Source organism: Chamaea fasciata, unplaced genomic scaffold (assembly GCF_029207755.1).
Source record: "Chamaea fasciata isolate MVZ Bird 193981 ecotype frontalis unplaced genomic scaffold, bChaFas1.0.hap1 SCAF_10, whole genome shotgun sequence".
Lineage (NCBI taxonomy): Eukaryota > Metazoa > Chordata > Aves > Passeriformes > Sylviidae > Chamaea > Chamaea fasciata.
Genome location: NW_027094095.1, coordinates 15,288,314 through 15,311,838, shown reverse-complemented (window position 1 = coordinate 15,311,838; position 23,525 = coordinate 15,288,314). Strand labels below are relative to the sequence as shown.

Here is a 23,525-nt window from a genome sequence, read left to right as displayed (position 1 = left end):
ATTATCTGCCAGGGAGCAAGGCCCTCCTCTTGGACAGTGAATCAGGAGCAATGACCTATGGAGCTTTGTGGAGACGCTATTGCTTTATGGGGTGAGTTGTCAAACATGAAACGTGACAGCTGTGCACTTGTACTTCAAGTGCACAAACACAATAGTTCAAACACATTGCAATTCTGCATCCGCCTGCCATGGTTTCTCTGGCTGTATTTTTTCCTCTTACTCCTGAACAAATGGGACTTTTTGTGTCCTTACCAGCCTTGGAACCTTAATGTTTCATTCTCATTTTTAACAAAGATTTGCCAGTTGTGGATTCCAGTGGTTACTGCATGTCATACAAGTAAAAGATAGAAGCTCCAGCAATCCTTTGCCATCTTAGGATCTGAAGTGAATCTTTCTGATTCATGCTTCACAGCTCTACAGATTTTTTTTTTCTTTTCATGAATGTAACATATAATTTTGCAGTTGCTTTAAGCAGAGTATTAAAAACAGTATTACCATGGTAAGCTTGTCTTACACCCAAATGAGTAACCTCACAAAAAGTATCTCATTGCCTAGTCATTATGGACATTTGGAAGCAACAAGGTTTTAATTAAAGTTCTGTTGATGATGCATACATTTCCAAAATTAATTTTGATTTCCACTTAATTAGCTACATAAAACTAGTAAGTAGGGACAATAGATGTGCACATCAATGACAGAAGAAAGTACCACAGTACCTTTTCAGGATATGAACTACTAGGTTAAAACAAGACAGTAAGGTCTGTAGACAATTTAAATACTAATTTTGTCTATGGTCATCTTTTCCCTGCTTGTAGTCTCTTCAATGAAAATGAATGTCATTGATGTAGGATTTATCCAGGCTGCCACAGCAGGTGTAGCTAGCAATTGTTTTATTTAAGGTGGGTTTTTTTCAAGACTTCTCAAGATCTTTCCTTTGCTCTTATTTTTTCCTACCATTAATGTTAAAGAACTTCTTTTTCTTAGGCGTTTTATTCCAAGAAACAGTCCTGGAAACTCAGCAGTGGAGATTGATATAAAAAGCTTCAACTTCCTTTCTCCTTTTCATGTTATTTATTCTGTATGTACATACTTCCCCTTCTAATACAGAATTCTTCTGTAAAGGTATTTGGTGAAATTCATGAGAAACTGACCTAAAACCAGGGAAGTTGGAAGGCATTTAAAAATAAGAGGGATGCAGACCTGTTCATTGGAGTAGACAGTTTCTTGGGTGCAAAGCAAAGGTTTTGACTTTCAAGAAGTCTAAAAAGCTAATCAGTGAGTTTGACCCATAAACTCCTACAGCTAGTGCTTGAAGTCTGCTAACTCATTGTTAAATTTGCAAGAGTAAGGGATATAGTTTTCAAGGAGTATCCCCAGAAGATTGCAAGGCTTAAGGGAGGATTGAGAATTTGGTAAGACTGGTTAAAACAACTAAAAGACTGAGGCAACAGTCTGATACCTATTTGCAATAAAGTTTTGTGGATTTTTTTTCCTTTGTGAAAACTGAGCACAGCTCATAAAGATCCCTTTTGCAGTGTAACAGTGCTAGTTATGCCTCTTCTCAGTAGGACATAGGTGTGTTTGTGTTCTTTCATCATGGCAATTCCCTCCTCCCTTGATACCATGTTCTGAACCTGGGAGACTTCATTGCAACAACTGTAACAGTCCTGAAGAAAGCAGGTTGCTGTCTACTCCTCCAGGTGTGTGCTGAATGCTTGGCCATGATTCCAATCTGGGAAGTGCCTTGAGAAATCTTTTCCTCAGCATCACCTGTGCATGTGAAAGTTACTATGAAAAGCGAAGTTTAGCACAACACGGCTGTGTTAGTTAAGTAATGTGAAGCAGGTGAAATACAGGATTTCCATAAGGAAGGCAGTGATCAGTGCTGGATACTGCTCTCCAGTCTTCGAGTGAGTGACCTGTATTTTTGGGGGTGGTGCACTTGGTCTGAAAAGTCATTTGACAGAAAGTGGTGCAGGTGCAGAGGCTGCCTCTGACACCTCTGCTACTGATGCAGGAAGTTAGCTTTGAACTTCTTCACTAAAGGAGAAACGAACCACACTTTTTCTAAATAATTGGTCACTGTTGTCCAACTCTGAAACCCTTGAATAGGAAAAAACAGGTACAGTATTCTTTCCATGTACCACTTGTGAGACAATGTTCCAAAGAAGGACGTGCTGCTCCCCTTTTTGTATGTGAATATTCTCTGTGGAAGCCTCTTGGTACCTGGGGTGCATGTTTCCTTTGAAAGTTACACTGCTGGGTACTAAAAGGAACTGAGCAAAGCTTGCTCTTTGTATTTCAGGTTCTTTTGTCTCCAACAGGAAAGGCTGTAATTGGAATATAAATAAAACTACTTTTTTTTCCCTGAAATGAAATGCAGACAGCTTTGGCTATCTGACAGTAATTCCCTTTCTGAGTTTCCACCTGTAAGTGATTTAACTCTTAAGTGTTAAACAAGATTCTTTCCATTGAACTGAAATGCACCTTATATTCATGATTTCTTAACTGGCACTTGGAATACTTGTGATATTTGGGGTTTTCTTTTCCTTTTAGTTACAGGTTCTAAAATTACACCTATGAACAAGAGTGAGTGTACTGTTGTTTTCTAAAATGAGATCATTTTTTCTTGTTTTGGCTTAGAGTGCAGCTTCACAAACAGTTGCCTTAGCACTACTGATGAGTAAACTAGCAAAATGGTAGAAGCAGTTGGGTGAAAAAAAAGGACAGGAATCACTTGGGCTTTGCTACTGGAAAAAATTGTAATGTGGAACCATTTATCATGTTGAACCTCAGGTTGTAATTTATTTAAATGTATTTAAATATTATTCTTAGTTTCTGCATGATATTTTCATAGAAGTAATTTGTAAGAACAGATACGTTACATAAGTAAACTTGATTTTTTTTTCCAGGAAGCAATTATTTCTTTATATGTGCTTATGATGTTTTTAGAAACACTGTGAGAAGTGGTATGCTCTTCCACTGGACAAAACCTGAAGGCTTCTAACTGGATTTCTCATGGTTCTTCTTTAAAATTAGAAATGCAAACTGCATCTGGAAGACTCTAGAAGAGCAGTAACATCCTGAATGTTGTAACAAGTTCTGTGGTTGGGAAAGAAAGGTATTTTTAAATTAAGCAGTGGAGTAGACCTTTTGGGATCAACTGGAGACAAGCTACTGGCTGCTCTCACTTGAAGGCAGAATTAGGATGTTATCAGAGCCAGTCTGTGGAAAATTTGTCCCTTTAGATAGCTGCTACTTTCAATTGCTTTGGGCCAAGAGCAGTTTCACTTTCTTATGAGTCATTAGAATTAAAGGAATGTAATCATAGAAGTCCTGATTTGTATTTGCAATCAATAACAGCTGTAATATTTATGTTAACTTTACAGTTAGTGCTGTGCTTCCTGGTATAAGGGCACTTCTCATATATATTTGAGTCTCTTTTGTTTAGATATAAAAATACAGCACTTGCAAACACTTAAACAATGCGTGTGCTAAGTACCAAAAAAGTGGAACCAAATTCCCCAAATAATGAGACTTATTCCATATTAAAAACTTTTTAAAATTTTAATTTTTTCCCATTCACATTTGCTTTTCTTTTCACTTTAATTTTCAGTGATAGACAGCAAAGTGGTTGTGAGTTTACAACAGCTCAATAAATAAGGTATCCTTCACTCCTACTATTTAAACATTTCCCTCTTGTTGGCAATGTCAAGTTTTCTGAAAATAGTCTTTGGAAGTGGGAGAGGAGGTTGTTTTTAGAAATTTGTTTGGGTCTAAATACCATGTACGAATTTAGAATCAAGAAGCAATTTGTAACGAGAATGTTTTTCTCTAACAGGCATGAGCCACACTGCCAGCCAATGTTTCTTTAACCTGCTGCATCTGAGAGCATGTCTGGAGGGCTGGTATGTGTGGCTTTGATGACACAAGGTGTTGTAACCATTTGGGTGCATTCTGACTGTGCTTTTATGGAGCAGAAACTTTTGTAGTAGACAGCACTGAAATTACATAATGCAACTTGTAATTACTGGGTAGCGTGTGCAGGGAGCAGTCCCTGTAATATAATGTAAAATAATGCTCTTCTATCTACTCAAAAGGCCAGGAGAAAGAGACTGCTGTTTCACTTCTTTAAAGTACTGAGTGGCCTGGAGGTCACTTGGGTGCCTCAGGCCCCTTGGCCTGTAAAAATAAGGCCTTTTTTTAAAACACGCCTAAAAATAGATTTGAAGTCTATTCTTAATCTCCTGGAAATCTGTTTTCTGATCTCTATTGTTAAATGAAACTTGCAGGGTACTTGGGGGTTAGGATTTAGGATTCTCTACCTATTCACTGCTGTTTTTTGACTGGGGTTTTCCCAAGCTTCCTTGTTTTCCCAAGCATCTGTGAGGAGGATGAGGAGAAATGCACATTGGTTTAGCCTTTCCTGTGTTCCTGCTGTCAGAAAACTCAACCACTGCTTGTGCAGGCTGATAGATGAGACCAGGCTATCAGCTTGTTTTGGGTGCTCAGTTTTTTCTCTCAGACTGAAACCCAGGCAGCCATGGGGCTGCTGCTGTCACAACTCTGGGTTTGAGTGCTCAGCCCTCAGCATTCGTAGGCTTGAGGAAAGGGTGTCTCATTCTGCGTTCTCTCCCTCCTCTCCTTATGAGCATTCAAAATGCTGCAGAACTGACACGCTCCTCTGTAAGGAAACGCTACTCAGCTGAAAGTGAGGACAGCTTTCTGAGCTGTATAGATTTCTAAAAGTCTAGGAATTAATGCCATGCTGGAGCTGGAACTAACTGGTCATAGTAAAAGAGAAGGGAAGATGTTTTCTGGTTTTGCTCTACACTGTCTTTCATTTTCTTTTCCTCCCGTTTTTGTTCCATCTTTTCTTCATGCAATTGTGTTTAAAGACATGTCATTTATTGACTATTGTTTTGGGGATGTTGCCAGGTATGACTGTGGATTTGGGGATTTGATCAAGTACTATTTAAGTCAATTGAATGTAATGATTCCACTAGCTCTCAGTGGAGATAAATTGAATTCTTTGCAGAGTTTCCAAGGGCTGCCAAAGGTATGTCAGTGCTTTAATTTCTGTATGTTTGTGTATAATTCTTGCAATTAAGACAAAAGATTACAATTTCAAACTATGAAATTATTCTTTCTTTCTGTTTAGTTAAAATATGTAAGATGTCAAGTACATCAAACCCTGTTAAGAAAAAGCTGACACAGTTTAAAGCCTAACTATTGCCGATATAATTTGCCCTCTGCACTGTACTTTGTCTTTAATTATGTGATAACATAAGATTTAAAACCAGATACCCCTCACATTTTTTTCATCAAACACAGGTGATGTGTAACACTGTTCTCTCTCTGTTTGACAGTACAAGAAAAGAATGTTCTTGCCTTTATTACAGTTTTAATGAATGTTAGGAAATTATAAACCATTTGCATTAGTTACTGTGAATTTAATGCGTTGTTAAGGTGTCAAAAGAGTTAGTTGGTCGACTCCAGTGCCTGTGAATTAAACAGTGATAATGAGACAATTGCTTAGAGTTAAGGTATTAATTATTTAGCTGACTTGTGATTAATATATTACTGAAAAGAAAAAACTTTACACATGTGGAAACACAAGTTTTATGTCAAGTTCCAATTTACTAACACTGACTAAAACAAATAAATAATAGAAATAATTTCCAAAAAGAAACTTTACATGTGATTTCATACTCATTTTAGAATACTTTGAAGAAAAAATATGTGGTCTTTTTGACTGTACCTTTGTGTTTGAGGACTGCTACAATTGTAAATACAAGCAATGGTTAAGTAGCTAATAGTCAAGCCAAGAGCTTGTATAAGTCTTGATGATGATGATTATTATTATTATTATCATCATTATTATCATTACTCTTATTTAATTGATGAATTGTTTGTAACTGCAATCACCTTTAAGGAGTACTGTACACCCAAAAGGAAAAACAGGTTTGTTCCAAGTGAAACTGAAGAGTGCACACATGTGGAGTACAGTGTGGCCAGAACTGACTTGGCACTGCAGAACGTGGCATTGGACTGGAATGTTTTGGTCTGTGTGTGTGCAGCTACAGTGGTCAAACATACCTTTAATTGTAAAGTTTCCACTTTCAGTGGTGAGTTTCCACTGGAGCATAATTTTCAAACAGAAAAAGAGGACATTGCCAGAGGCACTCCAGATGTGTAATGTCCCTTATTCAGCAATTCAGATTAACAGGTGCTGAAATGATGGCTCTTCAAGCAGTCTCAGTGGAGTTATTAAAGAAAGATGTGTATGTTTACAACAAAATAAAAGGAAATAGGCAACACTGAAAAAAAAACACAACCAAGATGTTCTAATTTGTGTGTATATCACAATGTAATTTTTCTACAATTTATTCAGTTAGATGATATATTTGGTGCAATTGACAAAGTGACTTTTCAAATCAACTTACAATGTTTGCCTGATATATTTTCATGGTGAAACTCTTCCACCTTAGCATTTTTTAATATCTATCTATCTAAATCTTACATATAGAATTAGAATTAATTTTGTATTTTCTTTATTTTTTCAGTATTCTTGGGTTTTATAGTCAATATTTTTTCTAGTATTTGTCTAATCAGTAAAGTATGGTGTAGAATAGTGTCATTGGAAATTGAAGCCTAAACAAAATTCCTCACTTGACTTGAAAGGCAAGCTTTCTTTCTGTACTTTGGCACTGCTGTATTTAATGTAGTTCCTTGTCTTTTTGTATGTTTTTACCAGGGCTGCTGTCTTAAATCTTAGATTTGAAAGAACAGTATAGAGCATGATATCCTTCCTATGACTAGAATTGTACAAAGGAACAGAAGTATGTCTGAATGAATTAATATACAGAACAAGGCCTTGGGAGGGGAATCACTAGAGCTCCTGACATCAATGCAGACAAAAATTAAACCCTAGATAAGAATCTATAATTGTGGCAATGCAAAATTGGAAAATAAGCACAATATTAACAAATGGCAGTGCTAAAAGCAGGGGCTTTGCTAGAATTCATTATTCGTAATAAAGGAAACATGAATAATACATTTTGCACCTCCTAAACTGAAAAAATTAAGACATAAATTATATTTACTTTTGAAATAATGTATGACACTACTTTAATATCTATCCCTAAATATGAAATGAAAAAGTTTTAGTATTTAGGAAATATCACTTTTAAAGTCATGTTCTCTGAAAAATATATAATTATTACAAATACTATTGACTACTCTTTTGAGAACTATGTGGAAAACAATTTCTTGTTTTCTTATTCCGTTTCTTAAAATAGATTTCAGCAGCATTTGGATATACATAAAGTGAGTATGGCCGAGGTTTTATTGTTTCCTTGTGTCATCAAGCAATTCTCCTTCCTTGTTCCCTCAAGGCTTTCACAGATCAACAAAGGATCAAAAAAATCACTAAACGTGATAGAAAGTTTTTTAAAAAATCTGAAAAAATTGACAAAGCATTCAGAGGGAATTATATTGTCTGAAGAAGCTACTTGACCTGTTCAGTAACACATCTGCCATTAAAATATCCTTCCAAACCATTCTTTCCAGGCTGTGGTGTGTGCTGAAAGAGGCACAGTGACACGCTGTGCAGCTGCTGTGGTGTGTGCCAAAGTTTAGACTGAGCTAAGCGAGGCTTAGACGCTATCTTTAGCATACAGATGAGTAATGTCATCCAAAGCACATGCTCTTTCTTTTTACCTGAAAGTCTGATGCTATCACATAAAACAAAATACCTTGTATCAACAAGCACTGTTTTGCTCTGCACTTGAATTATACTGATTTTAACTACCAGTCAGAACGTTGAATCCCAGACTGCTTTCTGACCCGCTGTGTGTTGAATTATTGGGAAACATTTTATTTGGTTTTAGCACTGCTTGGCACCAATTTTATTCTTTCCAACTGTATGCCATTACAAAGTACATCTTCCATTTTCTGCTGTTCTGACATCATCACATTCTAGTCACTACCCTGCTCTACAGTGCTCTTGTTGCTAAGAGCCTCGACTCACAAAGCAAAAGGAAATATGTGCATGTGAAAAAAAGAATCTGGTATTATTTCAAGATTCTTCCTGCTGTTTGTGGTGTGCTTCATATCAGAGATTAGGGAACCAAGAAATTTTCTAAATCTCTCTGCTCTCTGGCTTAAGCCTTTGGGAATGAAATGCTTTCTCTAGACCTTTCTGGTTTGCAGATCCCAAAGATGCACCCAGTTACAGCTTTGTTTACTCAAGAGCCAAGGACACATTTAACAAAGCTGCAGTACTGCCTCCGTTATACTCCTTTGTGCAGGCACATCAGAGGGAAGAAAATGCATGGAGGAATGGGAGGTAGACAGTGAAGGAAGCCAAGGGAGGATAACGGTGGGGAGGAAGAATATAAAGTGACAGAAAAGGAAAAGGTGATAGTAAAATAGAATACAAAGCAGAAGAGGGGGAAACAGAGGAGACAGAATGACCTGGAAAAGAAAAAGAGATGGCATTCCTGTGAATTCTGTGGATAATACTCAGCACATCTGTCTTAATGTGGTTTGATGTCTTGTCATAATGCTGACGTGGTGCATCAGTGTAGGGGTTTCTAGTGCAGCATGGTAAGCTCACAATGTGCTGTTTTACATGTCCTCAGTAGCTTCTGGATAATTATAATCAGGACAATAATACCAATGGAGAGGGTAATGCTGCAGGTGAGGTGTAAACAGATGAAAGAGACAGCCTGTGATGAGAGACATAAATGGAGAAGACAGAAAAACTGGAAGAAAACTGAAGAAGAGACAGAAAGAGATTCGTGAACAGACAGCTTTACAGAAACAAGCCTTTGTTCTCTTATGGACAGTAAATACTACTGGCAGAAATGCTCTCTCAAGTGGGAGGTGACAGGTGCTGGAAAAGTCAAACTCACTGACCTCAGATGAAAAATGGAGTGTGTGTTTAGAGGGAGTAAACCAAAGCAGGGAAAGTGAAGGTACATTACTACCTAAAGATGTGGTTGGATATATTACAGTGACCTGTGCTGGAAAGGTGTGACACTGGTTCTGCAGCACTCATCTGAGTAGGTGTAGCACAGTATGCATCAACTCACAAAATGTGTCTGCTCTATGTGTCTGCTCTTTGGAAAGCCAAGATAACACTTTCCCTTCAGGGAAGCATACAGCTCAGCCACTGTTAACTAGGTACCTGCAGGGTGTTAAAAAAACCCCCAAAGCATACAGATTTGTTCTCTGGTCTATGCAAATTATTTTTGGAGAGGGAGGATTTTTTAGAAATTGAATATTTTTTTTCCTTTTCCATTCACCATTTTCTTCTTATTTTTCAGGGTTTTTTTTGACCAAAACCAAATTCAAATCCTTTATTTTCAGTCTCCTCTTTTCAGTCTTGAATTAAATGCTGCAATATTAGCTGCCTGCAGTTCCCGTGATTGGACTCCATGGGTGGCCCGAGTAATTTTCAGACAATGGAGCTGGTTCTTTTCTCACTCACACCACTGTAACTCATTGGCTTCAGTGAAGTTACTCTTGATTCACAGTGTTGTGAAAGAAGAGTTGTGCTTGCTCTTTCATATATTCTTTAATCTCCATGATATTTTTGCTTACGTGTATAATTGATTTTCTGGGAATATATCATACTGCTGACAGGTAGACCTAGGAAATTCCTAAGACAGGAATAAATGTAAGCATTTTTTAGGTCACTGAATTCAATCAACTCCTTCTACAACAGCATGTTATATAATTTCTTTCATAAACTGCTCAGGTTTTAAACATTCATTAAGATCTACTCTTACCATAGTGGGTAAATTCAGACAGAGGTTAGTTACATCCTGTGTAAATTTAAAACCACAATTGAAATAATCTTCAAATGCTCTAGAAGTATTTTGCTTTCTCACCTATGTCTCACTTTTCAGTACAGCAACCATGATAAGGGCTTCATTCTTGGCAAAAGGAGGCTCAGCTCTGGGAAAGCACGATTCTGAAATTACAGGCATACTTTGGAAAGGTTACTGTGTATTTTTCTTTCATGGTCACATCCCTCTTGCAGATTTTAGTGGGAGCAGTCATCTGGCAACAAATTTTTACCATACCTGAAGTGCCACTCTGAAAGCAATTCCAGAAGGAGAAGGGTACAGAACAGGTGTGTACAGCTCAGCTGAGGATAGATTACTACAGACTTTTTTACTTTCTTCTCTTGGGCTGCCTTCCAATTACTATCCTGTTGTAACAAATCCCATCCATTTTATCCAAATTTGCTCTTCATTTATGGAATTAATGGGTCTAATTGACATGAAGTTGAAAATCATCAGTCAAGAAGTTTTATTGTAATTAAAGGATAGATGAAAAGCACAGCCCTACTTTTCTCTTACATAGTACAAATAGGATGATTCAGCAGAAGCCAACAGAATTATGCTGCTACTCGCAAATGCTACTGTGATACCTCCCTACCTTTGCTATACATATGTGTTGACATGGAATATACTGGGATTTTTTGCCTTGTGTTGCTAAATCTCTGTTCTGCTCACCTTAGCAAGCCCATTGCTGGTACTTCCATTCTGTTCTGAAGCTTGACTTCAGAAGTTGCAGCTGTTACCGAGGAAAATTCTTGGCAGTTGAGGTTTAGCAGGGGCAACTTTGGTTTGCAGCAGCTGGAAGGTGGTGGCTGGACATCACAAGGGGGGGGAGGAAGAGGTGTATTAGTTGTGAAAGGCAGATTGGTCACTGTACAGCAGCCAGTTGGCTGTGATGTGGCTCTTTATCCCACCCTTTGGCTACTCTATTTCTGGTGCAGAAAAAGGTGCTCTAGTTGCATCAGACAGGTACAGTAAGCCTTATACTTTTAGGACTTGCTGGAAATGCTCAAAGTAATTGTGTGGTCTGTTCATGTAACACTTTTTAGGAGGGCTAGAGCACTTCCTTAGTTTTGTTGGCATTACACTGCCTATAGAATATGAACCTATGGTGTTTGCTCTGATGTCTCTGGGATTGCTGGACATGGGACATCCAAGGTTGAGACTGCTGCATGTATGCAATAACAATGAGATTATTAGATCCCAAGAATCCTAGACAAACATAGTGCTCAAAATCTCTCTGGAAAACAATTCTGGTTGGAAAAGAGGACAGACAACCAATCTAAGGCAACCTGATATGGTAGCCATATCTAATCATGTCTACAGGTCTCCCTTCTATGGCAATGCCTTCATGCTTCCCCATAGCAAGTTCTTTTTATTTGCAATATTTTTTGTCGAAAGTGTGAAAAGTACCCTGCTGTATGCTTATGTGGAGAGCAGTTGTCATTCTGGAATCCTCAGTGCATCACCATTCTCAGCTTTACAGTCAGCAGCTCTCAACCCAGCGCGTGTTATGGGGCTGTTGAACGAGGCCATTGCCTCTGGTCATGATCTGCTGCGTGCTCAACAACGTGCTGATCTCAGGCCAAGGAGAGAGCAGCAAGGCAGGACAAACTCGTTTCTTTCACCCACGCAGCACACTGGGCCAAAGGAATTCTTTGGTAGGCTGTGTGCTACACAGGCCTGATACAGAGGCTTGGGGAGAGTCTGGTTTGCCTTCTAGATGCTTCCTAACCTGTAAGTGCATAATAGTGATGGGTTGTTTTGAGGTTAAGAGCCCTGATAAGTGGTCTGCGGCAGAGTTACCAGTTCAGTTTAAGACATTACCACTCCGTAGTGTCTATTTTGCTCTGCTCTTAAGTATTACCACACTCTTACAGTGGAGACTCCAGGTCACAGGCTGGCATGTTACAAGAATACCTACTTTTATTGTTGTACTCTCCTAGAATGATCATGACCTCAGGCAGCTGAGAGAAATCACATCTTCAAGCACAGCAGCTAAATCTGCCAGAGCTTGTTGTTCAGAGCCTTTGGCCTTTTCTTCTTAACCATGAGAGGAAAGAATCCTTTCCAGTGCCTGCAGGCCTGAGGACAACCATTCATGCCTTTACTGCCACTGCAGGTCCTCTGTCACCCCAGAAGTCCACTGCTTGTCCATATGGATTACTGGTGTCACAGCTGTTACAACTAAAAAGAGCAAGGAGTATGTGTAAAGAAATTTCAAAGTCACTGATACTGTATTAAGCAAAAAGTGAGGGCTGTTCTTTGGAAGGTGAGTTAATGAAGAAAAAAAATCTCTTGAAATTTTTATGGTTTATGTCATCATGAAAGTGGTTAATGATCCTACCATGGAGTTCTTAGGATTTAGTGGCTGTTCTGATTCACTGAAAATTGCAGATGTAGTAGAAAATAGGCTGAAATATTCATTTTTATCAGGAATGATATGACTTCAGAGTAAAACATGAGGTTTTAAACTTAATAGTAAAACATGAGGTTTTAAACTTAATTTCACTAAGAAATTGAGTGATTGTGTTGATATTGTGTTGGTATGCTATTGCTGTCTTTATTTGTCTATCTGTTTTTGAAATGGAAGGAGATTGGAAGCAGGAACGAGATCCCCTTCTCTTGTCAGGACATCTTGTAAAATTTTGTTAACAAAAATCAATTCAAAAGCTGGTTGGTCATAAGACACAAGTCCACAGGAAATCCAACTTCAGTAGTTCCGATGTTTACACAAACACCTGGAGTTTGGTTCATGCGCAGCAATGGATTACGCCAAGCTGGCTGGAAACAGTTAGAGATGCTGGCGGTGTGCCCTGCCCACCTCCCACAGGTTCCCACTTCTGCAGCAGGAACGGCTCAGTGCCTCATTAATCAGCACCTGGGTTTCTGCATTTTGCAGGTTGGCACATTAAGGCAAGCCAACATCAGTTTCTGTTCAGGCTTAATCCAGAGCATTCCTGCTGTGGGAGATCTTTTGCAAGAGAGATAGATCAGTGTACATAGTGGGGTAGATGACTTGTCAGCTGCAGCTTAAACTATAGGGCGAGATATATATTAATACCTTCATCATTATTTTGTTAGAGGAGAATTTTTAATTTATTGATCAGAACTCATTAATGGAAATGTAAAGTTGGGGTGGTTTAGGATGTGGATGATAACAGAAGAATGCCAAGAGGAACAGTCATGACCATTACATTTTCTAGTTGGTGAAAGACTATGTCTATCTATCATATTTAATTTTGTCAGCATAAGTTTGCTTGTGTTTTTCAACACAACAGTTCAAAAATATTAAATAAAAAATAATTTGACATAAATCACAGCACTGAATTTAGTAAATAGCACGTATTGGCAATACCTGTTCTCTCTGTGATGGGTGTGTTCCCCATGACTCTGTGCTGTATAGTGCTCCCAAGGAGCGCGTACATTAGCGCACGAACAGTCACATCAGCATTTTTCCCGTGACATATTTTAGACAACCGGGCTGTGTTGGTGAAAGCCGGTAACTAAACCGTTGTTGGAAGGTGAGGTGCTATGCCTGACTGGCCTTTATCCTGCCCCAGCACAAACACCACGTACATTCAGCAGCGCTCAGAGCCCCGTGCGCCCACGGCGGCAGCTCGCAGGGGCGGCGGCGGCCGCAGGGGTGGCCGGCGGGGCCCGCCGCCCGCGCGGGCGGTCCCGGCCGTGCGCTGTCACCGCGGCCGCGCTCGGGCCGCGCTGAGGGGCTGCGGGACGGTCCCGGGCCATTCCCGTGGGCTGTCGAGCCCCGCTCTGCGCGGCCCTTCGCGGGGGCGGCCGCGGAGAGGGGGCGGCGGCCTCCAGCGCGGGGCGGGCGGGAGGGAGGGTCCGGGGAAGCCGCGGCCCCTCTGAGGCGGCGAGCGGAGCCCGGCGGCAGGTGGCGGCGGTGGCTCGGCCCCTTTAAGGCTACGGTTGCCGTAACCCGATCCCCGCCGGAGCATCCTGCGCCCGGGAAGGGCTGTCCCGTCCCCGACGCCGCGGGGAAAGGCATGGAGGAGGAGGAGGCGGCGGCGGCACCGCAGCCCCCGTAGCCCCGCTCCCAGGTGCGGCGGGCGGGGAGGGAAGGCGGTGGGACGCCGAGAGGCCGGGGCTGGCGGGGCGGGGGCGGTGCAGCCCCTTTCCCCCGCCCCGCGGGGCTGCGGGGAGCGGCCCCTTCCCTCCCTCGGCGCGGGGCGGCCCCCGGGGGCCGAGGGCCGCAAGCCGCAGGCGGCGGCGCGCTGACAGCGCAGGGCTGCGCGGGGCCGCCTCCTCCCGCCGCCGCGGCAGCGCCTGGCCGCGGCCGGAGCGAGCGCGGAGGGTGCGCGCTGCCTGCGCTCTCCTGCGCTCTCCTGCGCTCTCCTGCGCGCTCCTGCCCGCTGCCCGCCCGCCCGCTCGGAGCCGGTGCGAACGGCAGGCGCCGCGGGTCACCGGGACGGCGAGGTAATGCCCGGCTCGGGGGCAGCGTCCCTCGGGGTCAGCCTGGGGGCCCTCCGCGCCCGCCGAGTCTGGGCGGGCTCCCTCTTGGGGGCTTTGCGACTCCAGACTGCTCGCGGGGTTTGAGGAAATTCGGTAAATGCTATCGCAGCGGCCACCTCACCCTGAGTACCCTGGCTTTATAAGAAGCGTGCTGTGAGTGGAGTTTAGGGTGTGAATGGCCTTAAATAGAAAAGGGAGCGACTTAAGCGTGAGTAGCTTGAATTTTGTTGTGTTTTTTCTTAACGCTGCTTACTGAGCTAAGTAAGATCTCAGACGAATAGGAACTACCATTCAGAGCCAAGAGCACAGCCAAGCTCCAGCACTGCAGATGTCTTATTACTGAGCTTATTGTAAAATGTGGAAACAGTCAGTAGTCCAGTGTTGCTCTCTGCAGAATGGTCTTGACAAGTTTTACAGCTATTGGATTTGGCTTTCAGTTTTAAGCGGATCAGGAGAGCACGGTACTTCATGCGATGTCCTGGTAGCAGTAGCAGCTTTACGGTGTAATCTTGTTTGGAAATTGATCCAACTCATCTTGATATCCAGCTTGGAAGAAAGTAAGGGCTGTGGGCCTTAAACCTTCTACTGCACCTTCTTACCGTGTCCTGTGGCTATACTGTTACATTTCTTATTTTTATGATGTGAAAAATTGATGTGGAAACAGTAAGATGAGGAGAATGTAAATGCTAAGTGCTTTTGATGGTATAACACTTGATAACTTTTCTGCTCCTTTATCCTCTTTCATTAAGTGCCAACTTGTTTCTATTAGGAGTTCATATGTTATCATATTGGGGTAAATGGATATTGTTTTTAATTCTCAATTTCACGTAGAAACAAAGTTGCAGGAAAACCACTGCATGTTAATAGCAAATGAAAACGAACATATTTTTAGCTCTTATGGAGTATGGTGGAAAAACGTGTGTTATTAACCTTTTCAAAATTATTGGGTCAATAGGGTGATTTGAAATAACATTAGGCATTTAAACAATATCTTGCTGAAAAATGTTGGTTTCAAGTGTTTGGTAATATTTATTTACCTAAAGATTCCATTGAAAAGCTCCAAGAGTGAAGTTCTGATCATATGTAATTAGACAGTAACTGTCTAACTGAATGGTTAAGACAGTAATTTTGGGTAAGCAAGGCAAATGCTAATGGTGAAGGACCAACCTGTATATAGTACTGTTTTTCCTGCATTACAAAGTAGTTACACTAAACCTCCTCCCCATCCAGCCTCCCATTAGCTCAAACTCCGTATCAGCTGACAGAACAGTAATCAATGACTATGCAGTTTGGGTGATAAAGTGTCTGCTCATACATAATCCACGAAGTTCTGTATCTTGATCAGACTTTGCTGTGCAGCTATAAGAAGATACTTGGAAAAAAACCCCACAGTGTAGTTGAAGCTGCCTGGTTTACTAACTTTGGCTTCTGTTAAGGAAAATTGTAACCAGAAGTTAATTGTGCTTGTTTTAAGTCACCAAGCACAATGCAGCAAGCTGTTTAGGTTCAGCAACATGAGTCGTTTTTCTTGCAAATGAAAAGAAAGCCTGGTAAACCCCAGTACATTTTCATGTTAAACAGGATACAGTTGAAAACAACCTAGAGATAGGAGAAAATAACAACCTATGGGTATGAGACAATGTTTATAGCTGAACACCTACAAAATGCTGTATTTTCACCTGGTCCTTGAATTGAATTAGAATATGACACTATTAACTGCTGAGATAAACATAAAATTATTCTGGAGCTGGTAGTTACTATACTTAAACAACAACTTGATAAGCATATATGAAATCAGGCTTGCAAAACTTGGGCATCTGTGAGACCAACAGAGGCTTAGCGATTAATTTTTTGTCTGCCCCTCTTCTTCTCTAAAACCATCGTACCTTTCTCCTTCATGGGCATCATGGTTCTGCATTTGCTGAAAGTCGGGTCATGCACTTTCCATGCTGATACCTTTTTTAAAAAAGTGTTCCTTCCACAGGCTCCTTAGGAGAAAGATTAGTCTTCTAATGCATTTCTTTCAAGGGATGTTTGCAAGGTTTGTTTAATTCCATAATCTGTACTAAAATGAACACCTCTCAAAAGCTGAAACATTACTTACCTAATATAATCTTCTGATGCTAAGGAGACAAAACAAAACATGATTTTCTCTTGTCCAAGAGGTTATGTCAGTGTCTTTGAAACTCAGAGGTACTAGTGTAGTCGCTGCTAATGAAGAAAATGTAGCATCATGAGAATTGCTGTATTTTACTCAAAAGGATTAAGTAGGTGTGGTTAATGCTCAGTGGTTTTGCTATTCTTCTGAAGAGAATTGTATTTAACCTGGATTTTGGCTTCCTGCATTAATTAAACCAACTGATTTTTTTTTCTTCATGTGGTCCAAGAGAAGACTTGGTTGCTACAGATGAGATAATACAATTACAAAGTTTTTCCCCTGGGGTCACAGTCTGGAACTGGACACAGTACAGTGCTTCTCAGTGGGTTTAAACTGGTAGATATTAAATTGTTTTATTCCTTCAAATGGTAAAGTTTTGGAAAATTGAGCCTAACACCCATTGTCTCTGGTTCTTTACACTATGTGAAAAGAATATAAAGTTTGGTTTGTATTTTGTGTCTTCTTGGTCAGCAGAGGCAAATGGAGAAATATGTGGAGAATCAATAATACTGAATATTCAGGATTGTAATTGAAATTGGAAGTTTTGATAGAGTAACATTAAAAAGTGTGCAGAACTTATATGCTGCTGCACTAGAACAAGTCATCAGAGAACAACTGGAATCGATTAGTTTGATGCAATGCACTGCAGTGTGTGTACATAAAAATTTTAGTTTGGATAAAAAATGCGTTTATGAACTGAATCTTCTGATTGCCCCCTGTGATTTGTGTTGCGTAGCTGTCCCAGAGCATGGAAGCTGGATTCCTTTTGGGTTCAACTGGGCAGGAAGATAGGCCCTAGGAGCACATCAAATATGTTCCAAGAATTGTGGAGTCCCTAAGACAGAATTAAAGCTGGTCTGAAGTAAGCACTTAAAATCTACATGATAGAGGCAGGTTTCACTCAGCAAATCTGCCCTTATTTGTCCTGCATTCTCTTTTTATACGTGTAGCTCTGTGGGTACTAGTCAGAGGAAGTTTTATTGTCTTCAGTTCTGGGAGAATAAATAGAAAAGAAAGAGGTAGAGGGGAAAAAAATTGAGATCATTGAACTTTCTGCTTCTAAATCTTTGAAGATGAAAGTATATTTTTTTCTGGTCTCTGTGTTTCAATATACTCTCCATTTACACCCCGAAGTGAGAATATTGTACTTAATTTTTTAAAAGCTATTGTTTTGTTATTATGGTGGACTTTTTCCCCTCTGTTTTTTCCTCCTGATGTTCAAGTTTCTTACCATCTGCAATGCAGATACAATTTCAAAAATCAAAGGCATGTTCACTCATTCTGTAATGCATGTGAAATAAAGGTGGACATAAATGTATTATATCATTGTATCACTTTCGCTGACCATTAGGTTGCTGTAGGAACGTCAAATTATGCTGTCCTAAAAGTCTTAATTTTATTTTTAGATATTTTCTTAAGTAAAAATAAAATAAGTGACAGCAATTTTTTTACAGTTATTAAAATAATTATTTAAATATTTGAAATGAAGCCATTTGGCTTTTTTCCCTTTTGCAGTTCAACTTAATATAAATTGACATTTTTTTGAGTTTGTAACTTCTGCCGGTCTTGGAGTGTAAACCATTTCACTGTCAAATTGGAGATGCACGTCACAAGTTTGTGGCTTCTGGGAAAATAGCATTCTGTGTTGCAAATACTGGCAACTCAGGAAAAATGACTGAAGCATTTAGAGACTGACACTTCTGTTTGGAATTGTTCTGGTATTTAGACCTCACAAAATAGCTGAACATCCAGCAACCAAAAAGCCAATCAGCTCTGATGATAGGAAGCTTTCCCCTGTGTGTGAAAATGTGCGAAGGTTGGAGTTTTGTGAAGGAAGAGAGCTGGGATGTGATAGCCCACAGACTGTCACAGGGACGAGCTCTCGACTGAGCACAGTGTGAATTGGGAACTGCTGTCTCTGGAAAGTGTACAAACAGAGCTGCAGCCAGGCTACTGCTTCTCTGGGCTGACCCAAAAACCTTTATTCTGTGCTTATCTGATTTTATTGTTGCCTTTTAAAGTTTTGTTGGCAGCAGTCAATCTGTCAATAATGAAACAAGTTTTAACTTTGGAGGTTCTTGGAACAGGAGTGGAGGCTTCAGAGCTGGCAGTTGCCCTGGTCAGTGGTCTTCACTGCCTTTTCTGTGTAGATAAAAATACATGCAGTTTTAGGCCACAACAACGTATAATATGCAAATGTTTAAAAAACCAAAATGTAACTAGTGTATATAAAAATTTGAGCATACTTTTATACTGTTAATGCTTAAGTAGAAACATTGAACAGGTAGAATCTTTTAGTGAATAATATTTCTGTTGATAAGTTTGCTGTCAAAAACACTTTCTATGTTTGCTTAAATAGTTAAATGGAGAATAGACTGAAATTACCTTCTGCTTCTCTTCACAGGCTGAAGAACAATGGCTTCCTTCAGCAACCTGACTATTGCCATTGCTGTTGCCAGTTTTACTGTATTTCAGCTCCTGTTCCACATTTTAAGTTCTTGGGTGTCGACACGAATAACACCTGGTTTTAACAATCTCAGCCAAAAAAGGAAGATTGAATGGAATTCAAGGTAGAGTGTTCAAAACAGCAGTTAAGGACCTACCTGAAATCATGGACACCTGAAACACCTGTGTGTGTATGTGTAAGACTGGAGAAAACCCTATTAGTTAAATGTTTGTAGAGATCACAGGGCTGGCTCTAGGCACTGAAAGAGTAATGCATGTGAAATGTTGAGGCCCATTCATGGAAACACAGCATTGCTAACACTTGTACATTAAATGCTTTGTTAGACAGTGATGCCCAAGTGAAGATCAGTAGAAAAATAAAACAGTGACTGGTGAGAAGCAATAAGCTGAAGGGATGCTCTGTGATGCTTCTAGTTAAGAGAAGAGAGAAATAATTCCTTTCCAAATATGTATGAAAATCGTAACAGTTGCAATTTATTCTAAATCCCTGTGTATCTCTGGTCATGCTTTTGGGAGCAAAGCAGTTTGCTCTCTGTTCTCTTGGTGCTACTACACTACAAACAGTTTTATATTGGTTAAGGTTTTCTAAGGAATTTATTGAAGCTTTGGTGTGGTATTGAAGAGTCAGGTTCATATGTGTGTTGTTGGGGAAGGAGACTGCAGGAGGAGGAGGAGGGGGAAGCTATAGCAGATGTAGGGTACACACACAGGAAGGAGTTGTGGAAACTTAGTTCAAAAACATTCCTCACTCCCTTTATATTTCTGTACATCCATCAGTGGGGTGGATCCACCTGCAGTTCACTTGTCTCCTCAGTTACAGGACTTCTAGAAACTTGTTTGACCTGTGAGTCTTTTAAGCCATAAAGTATAAGATAGTAGTTGAAAATGGGGTGATCAGTGAGGTTTTATTTGCAACATACTACTCTGAAAGGGTATATATAGTACACAGAGTTCTCCAGTTGAAATTAATTAGTACAGTATAACTTTGAGTAGCCTATTACAACCTTAAAATATTTTTTCAGATGTTTCCCAAATTTAGAGCTCAAAAATGTGTACTGTATGTTTGTCACTGCATTCAAAATGCATTCGTTGCATTTCTATTCCTCCTCAGTGCTGTTTAGTATCAGGTGTATACTTTTAAAGTTGTTTCCATAGTTCTAGGCAGCATTAGCAACTCAAATACCCTTGCCCTTCCATTTGGCAAATGTCCACTTGCAGTGTTCTTAAGGGCACCATCTTGATTTCAGTTCCACGTTTGAATAATTACCTATCTGCCAGAACAACTGTGTAGGATGCCAGTTCACAGTATCAGTGCAGCTTAGGTTTACCTCTCTGTTACAATTAACAATAGAGGCAGACAGGGAAAGTAAACTAAACTGTTCCCGTGTGAAGCTGAACTATTGTCTATAAGCCACATCAAATGGCCTTTGAATTGCATAATAGGCTTTATGAGAACTTATCCCATGCCTGGTAGCGCTATGCTGGTGTAGTGCTTTGCATAATAACGGGAATTGTTTTACACATCACAAGTGTGCTGGAAATAAGCTGCTCCATAATCTCTGGGCTACTTTGCAGTAAGGTATTTAACTGCTCAACTTGATAACAGTACCCCAGACTATGTCCTTTTTTACCTCTTTGCACATTTTTTTTCCTTGGGGTTGATAGCAGGATGTAGATGTTAGCACGCAGATGGGTTGTGATCCTGGGCTTCATCCAGTTCAGGAGTTAGAAGGCATGAAACACAAAGCATGGTTCATCAGCATCTTGTGGATCTTATAACTGAGAAGGGCATGAAGGGAAAGAAAGGCTAGCTGTGCTTCTGTTACTTCAGCTCTGCTAACCACAGTGTTTTGTCCAACTGCCCTGTCACTCCAGTATTTCACCAAAATGAAGAGAGGCCTCAAGGAGTATCTTGCAAGTTCAGAGAATGCAGATGAGTATGTATTTATTCTGCAGAAAGCTCTGCAGGTAGAGACAGTTACTATGTCCCAGTAAAATAAGTTGGTTTCATTTAAATTATTTAAAAGTAGATGGTTGTATATTTTGTCCTATATTGAACTGGTGTAGGGAGTGCAAACACAAATGATTCTGTTGGCAGTGCTAAGGAAACTGGCACAGAGGATGGTAATGCATTTTTATCAGCTGAGCTGGGTCTGGAAGAGGGCATCTGCCTGAAATGAGCTGTAGCATTGAAAATATATTGTTACAGTTTAGAGGACTTTGTAATCAAGCATTTGAGCTGCAGTTCTTGACTATATTTTCCATCTTGTCAGTTTGTTCATTCTGACCTTCCAGGAATTATGAACGAATAAAGTAATTTCTTCTGGCATCTAAAGTATGTGGATACTCAAATTGAGTTAAAAACTGTATTTTGTCACGGATGTAGTATAATTCTTCAAGTTGTTGTGCATATATTCCTGTCACCTCTCCTATAATACATGCTTGTATTGCTACTAAGTAGTTGTGAAAAAAAATTTCAATAATAAAGGAGCGAATCTGCAACCTAGCAGTGCAACTTTTTGCAGCTTAATGAGGAGTTAAAGGATGCAAGCTTTGACAAAAATTTCAAGGAAATGTACAGAGCTTGATAGCTTGACCTAGATTCCTTATTAAAATGGACTGTCATACTATTTCCCTTCTGTCCCACCTTCTATGGAGAAGCTTCAAAGTCCAGAGTTAAGGAGGAAATCTGCTCCTTTTTCCCCTCTCAAGTGCTCTACTTGTGTATAGCTTGTATTCTAAACACTAAGGTTCTAATAAACAGCCTCTTCAAAGACAAATTACAACTGTAAACTAATGAGCTATATTTTAGGACAAATTTTCCTTTTTGCAGCATTATCCTCTCCTCAAGTTCAAAAATTCCAGGTATTTCTGAGACATTAGTATATTGCATCCTGTGCTTTGTTTTTAAAAAGAAAGAAAAGTTTCTATCTTTTTAAATCCTATGCTACAAGAGTAGATCTTTTAATTAAACTATTAATTATTATTAAAATTCTGATAATTAAATTTTCTTTCTTTGTTAAAAGAAGAGAGGGCGGAAGTGCAGCCTGTGCTGTAATGAGTATTAATTGTTCTCATCTAGCTTTTTACTACTCATATTATACTAATCTCCATTAATTTTCTGGAACACTATTGAAAAAGCTGCTGAAAATAGCACAGTGACACTCTTGAAACAAATTATAAATATGGTCTCTTTTATGAAAAGTTACAGAATCTTCTATTGCCAATAGATAATAATATAACTTCTGGAAATGGAGTAGGGATTATAACCCCTTTCTTTGCAGAGTCTTCTGCAGGAAGTAAGATGTTTTCTTCAAATCTTGCGTGGTAGAGCTTAGACTCCTGAGAGTGCCTTAAGGACATCTAAAATATTAATGACTTCCAAATACATGAATTCAATATGTACAAAGACAAGAATAAAAAACATCTGTTCATTTGTGTGTATGTTGCTGGTGCTGTGAATATGGTGTGAAGTGTTTCCAATCACACAGCACTGAACTTAGTGCTCATCTTTTGTATCTGTGATTCCTTATGGATGTTTTTTCACATCATTGTTTTTTCTTTCTAGTTATACTTGGAAAGTAGGAGAGCAGACAGTAGCTGCACAGTGTTAGGTGCAGTTTATAGCTGTGTTAAGCCCATGGTTAGAGCAGGAAGGTTACACATGTTGGACCTATGCCCATTGCATTGTTCTACCTTCCAAGAATACAAGTGGACTGAAAGGGCAGGAGTGGTCCTGGCTCTTGTGCTGGCAGAAACCTTGCTGGGGGTTCTGTAAATAGATATTCCTCTGTAAGTGCATGCTTCTTAACATGCAGAGTTTATCTACACTGTGCATGCAGCCTGTAAACTGGAGACTGTTGTCTTTGGGGGAAAAAAGGTGTCCAGTACCCAGGCAGGGACAAGGCAGCTTTGATCCCTGTGATGTATATATTTTATATTTCCCTTGTCTGATACAAAGCTGTTAATTGATATAAACCTGTAGCTGTTATACCTTGGGTACTCAGCTACAACCTACTGTTAAACAAGTTTTCTCTTTGAAAACCAGAATCTTCTTCAAATGCACTAGAAACTCTGTCTGAAGCTTGGGATTTTTTATTTAATGCCACCTTCCAAACCCAAACTAGACTTACTATGGGCCTTTTAATTTGGTGCCTGAAAGGGGAAACCTGCATTTGCAGGACTCCTGGGCTAATCTGAGTATGAAATTTCATACACATTTTCCAGAAAAAGGGACAATACAGAAAACATTTGTTAGAGAGCTTGATGTCATACTGTTTGTAAGGATTAATTGTATGGGATACTTGGAGGAAAATTTATATTTCTGTTACTTTTAAGACTCTACTTTGTATCTAATATCGCCAGTCTCACTCCAATCTAATAGATTCCTTCTTACTGACTGTTTTTTCCCACCTGCCATTGTGTAAGTGGTTGGATGTAGCATAGAGAACATGATTGTCTTCCACAGAAGTATCTGGATGCAGTTGAGAATGCCTTTGGAAACATCCTTAAGCACACTATGGGAAGTTGTGAATGGCAGTACCTCCTTCTGACTGTGATCTCTTTTTCAG

General features: G+C 39.9%; 1 protein-coding gene across 4 annotated transcripts in view; it reads left to right on the top strand.

Annotated features, from left to right (window-relative positions):
* Positions 1 to 1,853: 1,853 nt before the first annotated feature.
* TLCD4 (TLC domain containing 4) overlaps positions 1,854 to 23,525 on the top strand; it is a 38,215-nt gene continuing 16,543 nt past the window's right edge. The window contains exons 1-3 of one of the 4 annotated variants that reach the window (XM_066192405.1): positions 13,775 to 13,918; positions 17,225 to 17,350; positions 18,893 to 19,058. In XM_066192405.1, the coding sequence (XP_066048502.1) occupies positions 18,904 to 19,058 (155 nt within the window). In that variant the 5' untranslated portion in view covers positions 13,775 to 13,918; positions 17,225 to 17,350; positions 18,893 to 18,903. Of the gene's footprint in view, positions 1,911 to 13,774; positions 13,919 to 14,212; positions 14,295 to 17,224; positions 17,351 to 18,892; positions 19,059 to 23,525 lie in introns of those variants that run through there. The other 3 variants (XM_066192409.1, XM_066192407.1, XM_066192408.1) reach the window with 3 other exon arrangements.